This window comes from Muntiacus reevesi, chromosome 7, assembly GCF_963930625.1.
Source record: "Muntiacus reevesi chromosome 7, mMunRee1.1, whole genome shotgun sequence".
NCBI classification, from domain to species: Eukaryota; Metazoa; Chordata; class Mammalia; order Artiodactyla; family Cervidae; genus Muntiacus; species Muntiacus reevesi.
This window is the reverse complement of record NC_089255.1, coordinates 67529606-67547058: the sequence shown is the minus strand read 5'-3', so window position 1 is coordinate 67547058 and position 17453 is coordinate 67529606. Positions and strand designations below refer to the sequence as shown.

At 41.3% G+C, this 17453-nt stretch overlaps 1 protein-coding gene across 1 annotated transcript in view; it reads left to right on the top strand.

Annotated features, from left to right (window-relative positions):
* Positions 1–7718: 7718 nt before the first annotated feature.
* Positions 7719–17453, top strand: part of SLC35F4 (solute carrier family 35 member F4) — a 272418-nt gene continuing 262683 nt past the window's right edge. Inside the window, exon 1 of the mRNA XM_065941555.1 lies at positions 7719–7821. Within this exon, the coding sequence (XP_065797627.1) occupies positions 7719–7821 (103 nt within the window). The remainder of the gene's footprint in view (positions 7822–17453) is intronic.

Genomic DNA, 17453 nt, shown 5'->3' with positions numbered 1-17453 from the left:
ATGTGTCAGCATCAAGGAAGAAGCCCTGGGGCAGGAGGCTAGAGGTGCCTGGCTCTGGCAGGAGGTGAGATGCCATCAGGCTGTGTCTGTGTGAAGCTGATATGAATCCACACAGAGCTGGTCACTGCCAAGGTGAAGCAAGAGGAAGTGAATTGGAGTTTAAAGGGTATTTGATTCAATCTTTTTGCTTTTTCTTTCTGGTAAGTTAAGAGTGTCCTCCAATATCATCTGGGTAACTGGAGGAAAAAAGATGAATGTCAGTACTGATGATCTATGTTATACTGGGGTATTTGAAGAGCAAATTTTATTGATGAGTATCACTGACAATGAAAATAATGATGAAATCAAACCTTATAAACATATTCCTTGTAAATTAATATTTATTGAGGCTAAAAGCAAAGTTATTCCTGGTATTGCTTTTGAATATTTAAGATGTGGATGTATTGAACTGTGGGGATGTGTTCTGGGCTGTCTTTGTCTTATTTATGCTTTCTAAAGAGTTTTAAATTTTCTGTTCTCTCTGATTTTCTATACGACTCATCATGTTTCTTTCCAATAATTTATGATGTCTTTAGTATTGTTTACTGATAAATTGCCTCAGGAACTGGTGAAACTTAAAACATGCATAGTATGCCCTTAGAAAACAAAAGAGACAGAGAATAAGATTTAGAAATTAAATGTAGTGTTTATGGAAGGATTCAAAATCCTCTTGACTTAAAGCTTTTAGTAACTTCACTTTTTGTGTGTCAGCATCATCTTGAATGTTGATATGGTCCTTATGCCAGAGAAAAGAGATAAATCCCAGTGCCTTGTATTACCTTTGGCTGATCATTCCAAACTAGAGTCAGCCACGATAGCTCCCATACAACCACAAGGGGGCAGGAAGTGCCATCCTGTGGAATGCCTAAAATGGGGGAGAAATGTGAGTATTTGGCAAACAGTACCAATGACTACCACAGCAATTTGGCATTTTTAACAATGTTATAAAAGCTTTGTGTGATAGATAATGTACAGTAGGTTGGAGGCTGTTTTGTGTGATAAATAATTTGCAGTAGGTTGGAAGTTGCGGCATGCATGGCATTTCTACATGTTTGAATTTCAGAAAGTCTTACATGTCAAAAAGCAGGTTTGAATGTGTAACCACCAAAACAGCTGTTTAAAAATGTTATAACAGTTTTTATTAGCTTCAAATTACTGTAAAGTTTACTCCGAGTGCCCATTCTCCATAAGAATAGTGGAAAATGCATTTTCAGTATTACTGGGGCTCCCCTGCAGCAGGATTATACGGTCAGGGGAGATCTTTGGCTAAGCTGACCATCACCAACTATGAGGGAGTTGGTCTTCAGCCCTCTGATCACTTTTGAGTTGTAGGCTATCAAGCCCATATTCCATCCTTCTCGGGACAATGGTTCTACTGCTCCTGGACTGAGCTTGGAGGCACCAGAATCTCTGCTGAGGCTGGGAAGTCCGGAGTTAATGGCCCAGCGTCCTACCCTAGCACCTCTTTAAGGTTACTCCACTTTCCTGGGGCACTGTCATCAAGCAGGACTCCGATGCTTGGGGACCATCAGCTTTGTCCCTGTCTCACTGAAGCAAGCTCTCTGTGTCCTCTGGCCTTCTCAAAGGACAGGAAGAACTGCTAACCCTGAGCCTTTCTCTTTCTTCAAAGCCCTGAAGTTCTGTAGCCCACCTCTCCATTGGTTCACAAGATCTGCCTCTTGTGATTATCATTATGGTTGGAAGGTTGGAATGATAGTTGTAAAAGCATGCAAAAACATGAACCCAGATATTATCATACTAAGTGAACAGACAAAGACTAACATCATATGATATCACTTAGGTAGGTTCAATCCCTGGGTTGAGAAGATTTTCTGGAGAAGGAAATGGCAACCCACTCCAGTATTCTTGCCTGGAGAATTCCATGGACGGAGGAGTCTGGCGGGCTACAGTCCGTGGGGTCACAAAGAGTCAGACATGATTGAGCAACTAATACTATCACTTAGATGTGGAATCTAAAAAAAGATACAAATGAACTTATTTATAAAACAGAAAGAGACTAACAGACATAGAAAACAAACTTATAGTTATCCAAACTGTTTCCTTCTCCAGGGGATCTTCCCAACCCAGGGATCGAACCAGGGTCACCCGCATTGCAGGCAGATGCTTTACCGTCTGAGCCACGAGGGAAGCCCTATAGATAACCAACGAGGACTAATTGTATAGTACAGAAACTATACTCAATATTTTGTAATAATCTATGTGCTGTGCTTAGTCACTCAGTTCTATATATATATTATATATACACACACACACATATACACACACACATATACACATATATCTCACTGAAACTACACCTGAAATGAAAACAATATTATAAATCAACCATAGTTCAATTAAGAAAAAAAGCAACTGCCTCAGAGAAGTTCTTATTATTGTGAGTGAACTGTGAATGAATTAACTTTGATAATAAATAATGGACAGAGCAGGGGAAGTGTTGGGAGAAGGAAATATGTCTTTACTGTTCACCTATTATGTGACAGAACTTGATAAGATATTTTTATATGTTATCTGACTTAATCATCACAGCAACTACTAAGTAGAGAGTACAAGCCCATTTTACAGAGAAAACTGAAGCTCAGATGGTTCTATGTATGTATTCAACAAAACATTAATATTAGCTGCCATTTATTATCCTTATTGGGCTTCCCTGATAGTTCAGCTGGTAGAAAATCTGCTGGCAGTGCAGGAGACCCCAGTTTGATTCCTGGGTGGGGAAGATCCCCTGGAGAAGGGATAGACTATCCACTCTAGTATTCTTGGGCTTTCCTGGTGGCTCAGATGGTAAAGAATTCACCTGCAATGTGGGAGATCTGGGTTTGACCCATGGGTTGGGAAGATACCCTGGAGGAGGACATGGCAGCCCATCCCAGTTTTCTTGCCTGGAGAATCCCCATGGACAGAGGACCTGGCGGGATATAGTCCATGGGGTCACAAAGAGTCAGACATGACTGGGCGACCAAGCACAGCACAGCATGATGCTTTTTAGATGCCAGCCACTGTTATCAACTCTTTATGGATGTGAACTCATATATTCTTCACAATAGTTCTATGAGGCAGGTACAGGATTCTTACCTTGTTGATGAGAAAATTGAGTCATAGAGTTTAAGAGACTAACCCCAAATCACTAGAAAATGATGAGGTCAGATTTGAGCCCTGACAGTCTGGCTCTACAGACCATGCTCTAAAGCACTGTACTATACGTTTGAGAGGGAGGGAGGGAAGGAGAGAGGGAAGGAGGGAAGGATGGAGGGAGAAAGAGACAGAGTCAGAGACAGACAGACATAAACATCACCGCCCCCCTCCCCCCACCACAGGTCATAGACGAATTCTAAAATTTGAGTGCATTTGTTAAATTTTCTTAGGACATCTTCCAAAAGATTTCAGTGTATTTCCAAAAGCAGTCCTGTTGGTGGAACCTGGTACCAGAGGTCAATGATGAGTGGACCTTGCCCTGACTTCTTAGACAAATGCTGAGGGCTGGGCCCCCAAGCCCTTTCAGTCCCACCATCAGCTGAAAGGTCAATTAACAATGCTGACCATTGCCTAAGAATGAAAAGAAAGACAGAGTCAGCATTGCAAGTGTGGGTCAGTTGATGACTTGCTGGTTAAATACTCAGAACTACTTTTCAGAAAATGGAATATGAAAACCACACTTTTTCTTCCCAGATGGGACTACTGTCACCTGGTTGCCTAGACACCAGATTTTTCCTTTAATTGAAGTATACACCAGATGCTTTTACACACATACACCACGCAAACTGTAGGGTCAACTCTTTGTAAATAGCTCTGACGCCTGTACACGGCAACAGGGCCCTTGGGTATTAAAGCTTAAACATTCTTGGCTCTCCAAGCAGCCAAGTTACTCTTAGCTCAAAGAGGTAGGTGCATTATATTAGGTTCTCAGAGGGAGAAAAATGACTGCTTTGCTTTCTTTCAGCATGTTTTATTGGTAACTCTGAATAATATATGGTCAAAAAGATTGACTGGTTCCTGCCATGAAAAGAGGGCCCCTGATTGCTAATCAGGGTAAGGGAGACTAGAGTCCATGGATTTTATTTTACAAATCCTTCCAAAGTATAAAGGCTGATGTGGTATTTTAACAGTTTTATGATAGACCATTTATCTTGAATAGAATTTATGCCCAGTGATCATATTTAGTTTTTAATGTTTTTGTTTGGTATAGTTATCTTAGTGTCAGACACAAAGATCTTAACTATCATATGAATTACCTTACATATGATTTTTTATAGCATACATAGCCAAGTTATGTATATTCAGTTAATATAAATATCTAATCTAACTTGATCAGATCATCAAAATAAATATGGTCCACATATCAAAATTCACTGGGAACAGATGCCCTGGACTTAGTGCCCTAGAAATATTTTTGAAAAGGCAGAAATATTTTTGAAAAGGTGCATAGAAATCAAATTTTTGATGAGTTGTAAGTTGAGTTGTATGTAGTAAGGCTGAGTTGTAAGTTACTCAGAAAATTGACTTACTAGGGAAACTGGTTATGTGAAACTGGCTACTATGAGGAAATATTTTGTGAATCAAGGGTCTTCAGCATTTATTTGTTTAATTATGTCTTTCCTAAGCTTTTCAGAATAGATTTGTGGTATGCTGGTAGTTCATATTTTGTAAATTTGAATTTGTGTATTGGGTTGGTGGAAACCAGCAGGCAAACAAATGAAAATACTTTAAAAAATTCTCCTGTCAAAATAACTTCTATACATTTGAAAGGTTAAATCATTTTTTATGTACCAAAGAGTGCTTATCACTAGCAGAAATTTACTTTTTATTGTTGATCAATTTATAGTGGTAGGATTTTAATTCCATTTTAAAAAGTGTGTCTGAGATTATAGCACCTGCTTGCATTTACTGTTTTAGTCACCCTATTACAGATGATTATGGAGACATTTGTGAATGCTCTGCTGTTTTATTTTATTACACTTTCTTATTTTTTAAATTTTATTTATTTATTTATGGCTATGCTGGGTCTTTGTTGCTGCACGCGGGCTTTCTCTAGTTGTGGAGAATGGAAGGCTACTCTTGCAGTGGGCGGGCTTCTATGCAGTGGATTCTTTTGCTGGGGAGCACACGCTCTAGGCACACGGGCTTCCATAGCTGTAGCACTTGAGCTCAGTAGTTGTGGTCCGTGGGCTTAGTTGCTCTGTAGCCTGTGGAATCTTTCTGGACCAGGGATTGAACCCATATCCTCTGCATTGACAGGTGGATTCTTAACCACTATGCCACTGGGAAAGTCTGCTCTACTACTTTAAAATTAATTTCCAGGTCAACTGGAGAGTTTTTATAATTTCTTTAAGGAAACATGGACTCTTGTGGGTCTAATATTTACATTATTTAAATTTATGCTGAATTTGTTGTTTATATGAATGATGAGGTCTGGTTAAATACATTTCTACTTATCTGGAAATTTCTGAAAACAAAGCAAAACTAGGAAGAAGGCAACAACTACACAACAAATGTAATTTAGAATTTAAATACATTAATTATAATAAAATAAATTATAACCATGAATAGGACAAAATCATTTGTCTTTAAAGTCTATACATATTCATATTCCTATTACATTAGGAGCTTTTTGCTTCAATTTCTTAATTTTTCTCTTGTTGAATTTTTGTATCAATATGCTAAGTATTATGATGTTATTAAATGCATATTAGAAGTAATATAGGGCTTCCCTGATAGCTCAGTTGATAAAGAATCCACCTGCAAAGCAGGAGACCCCAGTTCAACTCCTGGGTCAGAGGCAAATTTATTTTATAGAAACTTCAAACCAGAGGAGCATCTTACATTAATGTGGTCAACCCACTTACCATGTGCAGTGAACACATTTTATATAAGGTGTGCCACAGAAATAAACATATTTCATTGGCCATATATAAAAGTAACAGAAGTGTGTTGAAAATTGCTTTGGGTTGGGCAGGTGGTAGAGTGTAAAGGCCCAGTCCTTTCATTTCTGCTTTAAATAGTCAGCTCCCACTATTGCAGTAGAGTTGCTTTTTCCTTGAAGTTCATTTTGACCTTTTAGTTCTTTCTACCCTTCCATTGTTCCTGGCCCAAGAAAGCAGGTGTGGGAGAAAATTGGTTTCTTTATGAACTCTCCTCCCAGCCACAATCATCTCAGATTCATTCCACTCTCAAGATCCCGTGATAGGCTTTGTGTGCACATGAAAACCCATAACGAATTGTGAGATTTAATTCTGCATTTTCACATGCTTCAAACTAATTCACCTTAAAAAAAAGTTTGCCTATTTCTTCCCCTTTAAGGACCCACACACAGTGTGGGAAATGCTTGAAGGCAAAATGATGTGATAGGTTCCTTGGCGGTTTCTGAGGGGGCACTGAAATCAATTTGCTTTTGTCCTTTTTTTCCTCTAAGCTTTAGAAATGTGAAGTCTGGCAGGGGTGTCTTAAACTGGCTCTGGATGGCAGGTGGACATAATGACCTCTAAGCTGATTAGCTCACACCCCAGCCTCACTCCAAGGCACCCTTTAGTTTCTGAGATGAAACTTTCAGGATTATTTTTTAGGAGTCTGCGACCGCCAACTGTGAATAGAAGAATCATCCTACTGCTCACGGACTCTAACCTGGCGGCTGTCTAGCCAAAGCAGAAAAGTCACACCTGAGGGGAGGGGTTCATTCTGAACACACAGCTTCAAGGACGTTCTACACCCAAGTGGAAGCTCTCTGGATTGTAGCTAAAACTTTCACCCGCCCAGAGATATTTACGGTTTGAAGGGCTTACCCCTGATGTTTTGGCAATAAGAAGAAAATCATTTCTCCTCGGGGCATTTGGAATGGGCAAAATAAACATGCTGTGCACACAGCTGCGGCTTCCAAGCCTTTGATGATTTCCCTGGGAGGCTGGAGGGTCCGGCCGGGTACCGACTGTTAGACTTGGAAGCTTCAGCTCTTACAGTCTTTGTGTTCAAGTTACCTGAATAATCACTCCAAGCATCACCTGCTGGGGCCTCATTTTTTTATTTCTTAAAAAAAAAAAAGGCTTTCCGTCGTCTAGGCAATCGGAGGAAACTGATTAAAGCCCGGGGAAGCTTGCAGATCAGCAGACCCCTGGTGGTGCAGACGCCCAGCTCAGGCGAAGCCCCGGGGGCGTCCCCAAGGTGTCATCTCCCCGAGCGACAGTGCACACCTCTCACATTAACAGCCCTTGGTTCCGCTCGGGTCTCTCCCACCCCCGGCCCTCCTCCCCGCGCCCTTGCCACCATCTCACCTTCTCCTCTCCTCCCACGCCCTGGACCAAGCATCCCTTCTGTCAGGTGGGGTTGGGGGATGTTTACTCTTCCCGGAAGGGGGCAAAAGGGTTAATGATGAGAGTCCGCGCAGGTGGGGCCGCCCCCGGCCGCGGTGGGCGTCGGAGGTGAGGGGGCGCTGTTCAGGCGGGAGAGCCGCCAGGCTGGCGGAGAGGCCGGCCTGAGTGGGGGCCGCTCCGCCGCCGCCGCTGTGATGCGAAGCCGGTGTTGCGCCGGGCGGTGGAGTCAGAGCCCGGGCGCGGGAGCACGAGCTGCAACATCAACACCCGCGGCGGCGGCGACACCTGCACCAGCTCTCGGGCCCCGCGCTGCGCTCTCCGCCCCGCCGCGCCCGGGGCCGCCGCCCCGTACTCTCTATGGATGTCAAGGCGGCCCCCAACGGGGTGGCCACCATCGAGGACCGCATCCTGCGGATCACCGGCTACTATGGCTATTACCCGGGTTACTCCAGTCAGAAAAGTAAGACGCCGCGGGCGCTGCCTGGCTCCAGACGCCGGAGGGGGTAGGATGCGGGAGGGCGCGCCGTCCGGACACCTGCCGCCCTGCTGGCGTGGCTACCGCGGGTCTCCGGGCGGCGGGGCCGCCCTGGCTGAAAGTGTGTCCGCTGTCCTCGGTGCTGAACCGTGAGCGAGACCGGTGTCCGGACTGGTGGCGCCTAGGAGTTTGGAAATAGTGGCAGCCTTGGGGGCAGAAGCGCAGAGGCAACCCGGTGAGCGCTCCTGGCAGCCGTCTGCCGGCTCAGCCCCGGCGCACTTACGGCCGAGGAGGCTAATATGGCTGTTTACTTAGCGAAAGTCAGCCCTTGGGGCTGCACTCCCCCAAAGTCCCTACTGGGTACCGGCTGCGGGCTGGGCGCTGGGGCTGCCGGCTGGATAGGCTCGGGGGTGGGGCTGGCGGAGAAGGCCGACCCAGACGTGGGTCCCGACGCCGATGGGTCAGGCTGTTCACTCCGGGCTGTTGAAACGTTGCCAGCGCGGGAATTACTCCTGTTAAGATGTCTTTTGGGAGGTTCTCCACCTTGGGTAGAGAAAGAGCCTCTTCAGGTCTCCGAGTTTGTGATCTTGGAGCCAGAGACCCGTGAAAAGACTGGGGGCTGGGGTGGTTGAGAGGGGGAGGCGCGATCGGGGCCCCGGCCAGCCCCGAATGCCCGCCGCACGTCGCGGCCACCTCTGAGCAGCGGCAGATTGCTCCATGGCTTCTGGCTTTCTTCCGGCTAAGCGAGGTCCTGTGGTGCGGATGCTTTCACGTTTCTGGAGCAGTTTTGCAGGGAGGACGCTGAGGTGCTCTCTCTGTTCTGTCCCTCTCCCCCAAAACACAAACCCACTGGCTGTATTTGCTGGGATTAGTTCTGCCACTGACCCAAGTGAACCTCGTTTTTTTTTTCTCTGAATTGAGGGAGTAGCTGCGGCTTAATTCCCATGCAGGTGGGATTTCACTTTTTTCTTTATCAACGCATTTCTGTCGCAATAGATGGAGCATAACTGATGTTTTTGCTGTTATGTTTAACCAGAAGCCTTGGAAGCTCATAGATGCGTTTCTGATTGGTATATTTCTGAGACACTTGAGGTACAATCAGCGTTACAGCTTCTCTGAAGGGAGTAGACCCTATCACATAGAGGGAAAATCAACTTTTTCCCGGTAACTCCCCCCGCCCCGCCCCCCCTCACTATGCCCCATCTCTCTTGAGCTTTCCTGCATGGACTGTCCTTACACAGATATTTTCTAGTTTAATATTTCATTTGGTTTCAGGAAAGGCCTATCTGATTTGTATGGTCTCTATCTAGCTGTTTTTAGCATTAGAGGCTTACATTATTCATTTCCCATACAAAAGTAATTATATAGTGTTAGAATTTTCTAGAAGGAAAATAACATGCTGTGGAATGCCGTTTGAAGTCTTTGTACTATAGACTCAGAACTTTTTTTTCCCCATTGGCAAAGGCTTTCTTTTTTAACCCTAGAAACATAAGCAAAAGCACTAGTATACCACATGGATATTACTTAGATTTCACCTTTGAATATTTTAATTAGGAACCATGGGATTTTGGTTGCTTAGAGAATGTAGAAGCCCTCTGTGAGATTACAAGACTCAGGGTAGTATGTTATTATAGCTTTTATAACAATGGAACTGTGGTTAATAAAGAACAAACTAAAAAGAATACTGGAAAAGTGATATTTTAAACAGAGGTGTGTTCGTATTATCTTTTTGTACTTGCTGAAATAGCTACATGTTTCATTTGCCATACAAGAACTGGCCAAAAGAGGGAAGAGCATTGGTTAAGACAATAACTGAGGCTAAAAGGGATAAAGATGCATTTGGTATAGTTATTTGTGATGGGCTAACTTCAGGCCAGCATTCAAACAGTGAAGACAGAGAATCTCACAAGGACAGAGAATTATATGACTGTCAAATAACTTTCAGAATGTTTAAGCTTTCAGAGGTAGAAGGAGATTGTCATTTTGCAGAGTGAAAGGCTAGGAGAAGAGAGAGCTGGAAGAGGGCCAGGCAGCTGGTCACCATGAAATAAATAATCGTGCCCTTAATGCAGGCTTCAACTAGTAAACAAACATATTGAGGCAAACCAGTACAAGATGGGCAACTGATTTAGCTGCTACCAGGAATGAGCAATAACTTAGGAGAAGTCTGGAAAGATATAGTTAAGAAAAGCCTGTGGTGAGGAATATGTAACATGTGAAGGCGAGGTGACTTTCTCATTTTTTTATGATCATGTCTGAGCCCTTAAGGATGGGATGATCTCTTAATATTAGTGCCATTTACTTTTCTAGAGGTAGGTAGAGACTCATCTCTGACAATATGCATGAATGATCAACCTCATGGTAATGCATCCTCCTGCCCTTCCTGTCAACCAGGAAGATGAGAAACTTGTTGTTCAGGCACTAAGTCGTGTCCTCTTTGTGACCACATAGACTGCAGCATGCCAGACTTCCCTGTCCTTCACCAACTCCCAGAGCTTGCTCAAATTCATGTTCACCCAGTTGGTGATGCCATCCATCCTCTGTCGTCCCCTTCTCCTCCTGCCTTCAATCTTTTCCAGCATCAGGGTATTTTCCAATGAGTCAGTTCACATCAGGTGGCCAAAGTATTGGAGCTTCAGCTTCAGCATCAGTCCTTCCAGTGAATATTCAGGGTTGATTTCTTTTAAGATTGATTTGTTGGTTCTCCTTGCAGTTCAAGGGACTCAGTCTTCTCTTGTACCACAGTGCAAAAGCATTAATTCTTTGGTGCTCAGCCTTCTTTATGGTCCAACTCTCACATCTATACATGACTACTGGAAAAACCATAGGTTTGACTATACAGACCTTTGTTGGCAAAGTAATGTCTCTACTTTTTAATGTGCTGTCTAGGTTTGTCATAACTTTTCTTCCAAGGAGCAAGCATATTTTAATTTCATGTCTGCAGTCACTATCCACAGTAATTTTTGAGCCCAGGAAAATAAGATCTGTCATTGCTTCCACTTTTTCCCTTTCTTTTTGCCATGAGGTGATGGGATTGGATGCCATGACCTTAGTTTTTTAATGTTGAGTTTAAGCCAGCTTTTTCACTCTCACCTTTAACCTTCATCAAGAGGCTCTTTAGTTCTTCTTTGCTTTCAGCCATTAGAGTGGTGTCATCTGCATATCTGAGTTTATTGATATTTATCCCAGCAATATCAATTTTCATTCCAGTTTGATAACCTGGTTCAGAACAAATTCTAGTAGTCAGGCTGATACAAAAAAGAAGTGTATGTGTACATAATTATGTATTTAAAAGATATATATAATATGCATAAGATATATATAAATATTATGTATAAAAGATGTACATGCATTGTGTATAAAAGATATATATAATCATCTCTGTATCTATAAATTTAGATAGTTAAGTGGGTACATAGGTGATTAAAGCATTTGTCTAACCTCAAGTTATGGTATGGTAGGCGAAATAGATTCACTCATTCAACAGGTGCTAATTGAGCACCTCCTATGTTCCAGGAATACACCCATGAACAGAACAGAGAAACGAATTTCTCTTTTTAAAGCTTAAGTTCTAGTGGGAAGAGACAGATAATAATAAACAAGCATATACATACATAAAAAAAGTTTTATATTGCAAGGTGATAGCTGCTTTAACAAAAGTATCAGAAGAGTTAAAAGGATAAAAGATTGTGGAAGTTTTAAATAGATCGGGCAGGTGAGACCTCACTGAGAAGGTCCCTGTTGAGAAAAGACCTGAAAGATGTGAAGGAGTTTGCCGTGTAGACATTGGGAAGAATCTGTTCAGGCAAAAGGAACAGCCTGTGCAAAGCTCTGAGGCAGAGCATGCTGAGCCTGCTAGAGAAGGAGTGAGGAGGTCTCCTGCATGACTGGAGTGGGGTAAAGAATTGGGCAAGTGGTTGGAGATGAGGTCACTGTGGATACAGGGACTCATAGAAAGTAGCATCTTACAGGCCATTGTAAGTCCTTTGGCTTATTCTCTGAATGAAATTGGGAGCCTTTGTAGGAGTTTTAATGGTTTTAACAGAGGAGTGATGAGACTTGACTTACATTTCAAAAGGATCAAGTTGACTGCTCTACTGGAGTAGAGAGGCTAGCTGGTATATATCACTGTAATAACCAAGGTGGGAGATGATAGTGGCTTGAACAAGAGGGTTAGCAGTAGCAGTGGTGAGAGGTGGTCAGATTCTCTTTATATTTGAAGTTAGATTGTCTATATTTAAATGCTCTATTTGAATAGGGTTTCCTGATAGTTGGATACTGTATCTACATGAAAGAAAGGAGTAAAAACTGATCCCATCTTTTCTGGTTTGACCAAGTTTGAGTTGCCAATGGCTGAAGTGTGGCAAGCTTCAAGGTAGAAAAGTTTAGGGGTTCAAGGGATAAGGATAACATTTTGGAAAGGAAATGTAATTGGAGTTGTAAAATAATCCTGGAGTTCAGAGGAGTTGTCTGACTAGAGATGTAAATTAGAGATTTTCCAGTATTTGGGAGTTATTCATAGTCTAACACTAAAGATATCTTCAAGAAGTCAACGTATATAGAGAAGAGAAGAGGAGAAAGGACTGAACTCTGGGGCACTGAAACATTAAGAGGGTGAGGAGAAGGGCATGTGATACCCTGGAAGGCAGAGAAGAGTTTCAGAGGGAAGAGATTAGCTGAATCCAGTGCTGCTGAAAAGCCAAGTAAAATGAAAACTGGTAACTGACCATGAATTTAGTGACCAGTCATCATTAGCTACCTTGACAGGAACAGATAAGATAGCATAAGATGGATTAGAATGTGCTTAAGCAAGAACTGGGCTTCCAGCAGTAAAGAATCTGCCTGTCAATGCAGGAAAAGAGTCTGATCACTGGGTTGGGAAGATCCCCTGGAGGAGGACATGCAACCCACTCCAGTATACTTTCTGGAAAGTCACATGGACAGAAGAGCCTGGAGGGCTACAGTCCATAGGGTCACAAAAGTGTTGGGCCTGACTGAACAGCAGCAAACAAGAATTGGAAGAATTGGAAATGTGAGTATAGACAATTCTTCAGTAATTTTTGTGCAAAGCGAAGCAGAGGAAATGGGAGTAGTGGTGGGGTTATGAAAGTTTCTTTTTATTTTAAAGATGGCTGGGAGTAGCAGCATGTTTGCAAGCCCCTGAGAATGATTCAATAGAGAAAGAAATATCAGTGATATTGGAGAGATAGGGTACCAAATCTAGTGTACAAAGGAAGGAACATCGCTTTAGACAGGAACATGGATATAGGGCAAGGGTATGGATAAAGGGTCTGGAAGGTGGATAACTGAGCTGGTGGGAGTCTGCTGAGGTTCTCTTCTGATTGCTTTCATTTTCTCCAAATAGAAAGCAAGGTCATCAACTGAGAGTGAGGATAGAGGAGAAGGTGGTAGATGTTGGAGGAGAGAGAATGTATAAATAGTTTGAGAGGGAGAGTGAACAGTCTGAGGAAGTACAGTAAGGTTTTCTGGCTGCATTAAAGGGCACATTTAGTTTCTGGTCACATATTTAAAGTGAGATCAGTCAGTAGATTTTTATGATCATTGACACAGTGGAGGCATGGAGCAAGTGAAGAGAAGGATTTAACAGGAGTTGCAGATTATCCGGTGGCTGTAATAAAATAATAGTAGCAAGGGAGTTTTAAATGTATACAAGAAAGGAATTATAATGAATGGCCATAGCATTTAAAGCTGGTGAGTACAGAAGAGAGAAAATTGAGATGACTAGGGAGAGTGGAAAGTTGGTAGGATCAATGGATTGGAAATCTCAGTGGGATCAGAGGCTAGTGGATGTTATCTGGCAGATAAGAGGTGGTAATCAGAGAGGGTTGTATGGCTGTAAGAAGTCATTCATTTCACAAGTCAAGTCAAAGGATAAATTCATTTATTTTACTGTATCCTATTATCAATATCTTTGAGTTGAGTCTTCTTTATGTGTTGGTATAAGGAGGCAGTGTGTTGATGTGCAGTGAATTAAACTCTAGGGGTTTGGAAATTTATCCTTGTTAAACTTGCCAGTAACTAGGCCTTGAGACCTGGGTATCTCTTTGTGGCCAACAGTTTCCTTTCTTGTAAAAAAAAAAAAAAAAAAGAAAAAAGAAATAGGGGAGGGGATAGAAGTCACTGTCTTTTTTTAAAGAAACTTTTAATTTTATATTGGAATATAGCTGGAATATAGTTAATTGTCACAACAATTAACAATGTTGTGACAGTTTCAGGTGGATAGTAAAGGCACTCAGCCATACATATATATGTATCTGTTCTCCCTGAAATTCCCCTCCCATCCAGGCTGCCACATAACGTTGAGCAGAGTTCCCTGTGCTATACAGTAGGTCCTTGTTGGTTATCCATTTTAAATATAGCAGTGTGTACATGTCCACCTCACACTCCCTAACTGTCTTCCACCTTTCCTCCCTGATAACCATAAGTTCATTTGCTAATTCTGTGAGTCTCTTTCTGTTTTATAAATAAGTTCATTTTTGTTGTTGTTGTTGTTGGAGATTCTGCACATAAGGGATGACCGATAGTATTTTTCCTTCTCTGTCTGAGAAGTCACTGCCTTAGAGCAGCCATGCAGTAGGTTGGCTTTGACAGCTTTCAGAAAAGCCCCAACTTCCATGAAGGACTCTATTCAGTAAACTCTAGTTTGTTTACTTTTCCTCTCCACACTCCACTTTCCATCTCAGATGGTGGCCAGTGGCCTCTCTTTGCCTTTTGTACTTGCCAGCTTTCTGTTATTTCCTATCAGTAGCTGCAAATTTATAGTAAAACTTCTTGTCCTTGCTCTGTTGCCAGCCCTGACCATCCCATTTCCAAAAAGAACTCTACTAACTTCTGGCTCTTCTGGCTCTTTGAATTCTCCAACTTGTGCTATGACTTAGCATTTCCCAAGGTGCCAGCCTCAGCTCTCTCCTCCTCACTTTACATTCACGGAGCAAGCTTATTCAGTTTCATGGCTTCACTATCTTCTATATGTCTCTATTTCTAGGTACACTTTTTCTAAGCCTAGCCCCATATTTCAACTTTCTACTAGAATTCTTACCTGAATGTCCTCCAGGCATGTCACACATAAAACTAAATTCATCATTCTGTCCTTAAAATGTGCCTTTTTCTTATTATGCTTTTTAAGCTTCCAATATCTGTATCTAACCAATTGCCCAGAAACCTGGAGTTATGCTCAAACTCTGCCCTTCCCCCTTTCCTTATATTCAGTTAACAAGTTCTATCTATTTTACCCCAAATATGTGTTTCCATCCCTGTTATCAACTGCCTTAATTCTACCTGTCATATCTTTCACCCAGTCTCAAATCCTTTTAGTCCAGTATGTGCACCTTAACAACATTGATTTCTGTAAAGATGCAAATCTTCCTCTCATGTCCCTGATCAAATGCCTGAAATAAACCTCCATTTTCTGTAGGACAGTGTCCAAATTCTCTAGCATGCCACAATCTGAGTCCAGCTTACACTGTTCTATTTTAGCACACATTTACCCCTCTAATTGCCAAAGTAATGCAGACTTAATGCAGAAAATCTGGAAGGCAGAGAAACAAAGAGAGATTAAAACAAAATTACTCCTAATTCCACCACCCAGAGGTGATGAGTGCTAACATTTTGGCTAACACTATCCTTAGAGCCTCTTTTATATCCATAGACATGTGCAAATGCTGTTTATTTTGTACTGAGCATTTCTGTCACTGGTTTATAGGTTTTAATAACTGAAATTTAATGTATGCATAGTCTTCAATGTATTTAAACACCTTAATCTACTTACATTGTTGAATTTTTGTCCAATTTTTCTTTTTAAATTTCATATCTCATTTGTCCTCCACAAACCTGCTAATAGTCTCATCAAGCAGCTTATCGTTTTAATAACATTCTAGTCCCCATGTTCTTCCGGTCCTCAGTGTCTTTTTATACTATGGCATGAATGGTTTCCTCTTCTCATGTCTCCTTCTTCACTCTCTGAAAAGCTCCTATTTATCTTTCGAGGCTGAGTTTAAAAGCTCTGTCCTCTGTGAAGCTCCCTGATTGCCCCAGGCTGGGTTGATCCTCCTCTGGGTTCCTGTAATACTGTGTACTCACCTCTGCTCCAGTGTTTAGCACACTATTTTGGGCTGTTTACTTTTCATAAGACTGTCTCACCACAGAGCTTGGGGAAGGCAAGTGAAGAGAAGGATTTAACAGGAGTTGCAGATTATCCGGTGGCTGTAATAAAATAATAGTAGCAAGGGAGTTTTGAATGTATACAAGAAAGGAATTATCTTTCTTTACTTTTATCTTAGACAACATGAAAGTGTACTAGAGTTCATTCTGGGTGCTCAATAAAGTTTACTGTAGTAATGAATGAATGATTATAGTTTCTGTTGAAGAAATTGGAGAGTTAATTCTTTTCACATAGAAAAAGAAAGAGTACATGGTGGTAGTGATTGAAGGGAAAGAAAAAACTCACCAGCTATGAATGAATTAAACAGATGTGCCTACTCAGAGAGTGAGTACACTAAATGGTATTTTGTGATCCCTTAACCTTGCGTCCTTACTGCCTTTATAATGTTCTCTGTACTTGAATGGGGAGAAGGCAATCTTTAAATACAAAATAGTATAAAGTTATTACAACTATAAGAAATAAAATGTGGTCCATCCCCCCTTGTGAAGTGATTACTGTTAATCTTTGTAGTATGATGTTTTAAATCACAAACCAGATTTTTAAATTATAAAAGTAATATTAATAACTTAGCACTTCAGCACTCTCACTGGCATGTTATAAAATTGTCTCTTACTAGTGAAGTGAATGCAATAATTATTTCTCCCAGTTCAGAGTCTGTTTATACCTCAATAATAAGCGCTACGTTTCTTTGTATATGATAGGGTAGTGTTTTTGTGAAAAGTTACATTGATATGAAGAAAGAAGTCTATAGTTTTAAACTATAACTTATGAGGGCTGTGTTTATACTGAATATCATTGTATATGTCATTGTTGTATAATGTAATTTCTGCAATGTTTATTCTGATATGTATTTTTCATTTAAAATATAAATTTACATATAAACTATTTGTATTATAAAATACTACTGCTATTAATAGCTAACACGTGGGTTTAACATTAGGTGTCAGATATACTTTCTTTAGAAAGCCCACCTAAGACTTGTTTGAAGCCAAAAAGTCTAATCAAAGACCACATGACCATTCTCTTCTACTTGTTAGACTTTTAAACTTGCATAAGTAACTTCTCAGATCAACAGCTTGCTCCTGTAAAATGGAAATAATAATAATTGTTTCATAGGTCATTGGGAAGGTTATGTAAGATAACATATATAAAAGCCTTGCACAATGCCTAGTTCAATATAAGGAAGCTGTTATGATCATGGAGGAAACCAGTAGAATCAACTTCATGATTTCAAAAAGTCTTGCTCACTTTTTTCTTGTAAATAAATGCTTCACCACTCACATTTTCCTCCTATCCAATGTTGTAGTTTGAATTGTTAATGAAAATTGTGTTACAGCAATGTTAAGGATAATTTACAAATTATTCAAGTTTGCAGTGTGTTTTATTTTTGGAGATTGCTTTCTGCTTATTTACCTGGATCACCCCTGGGAATAGT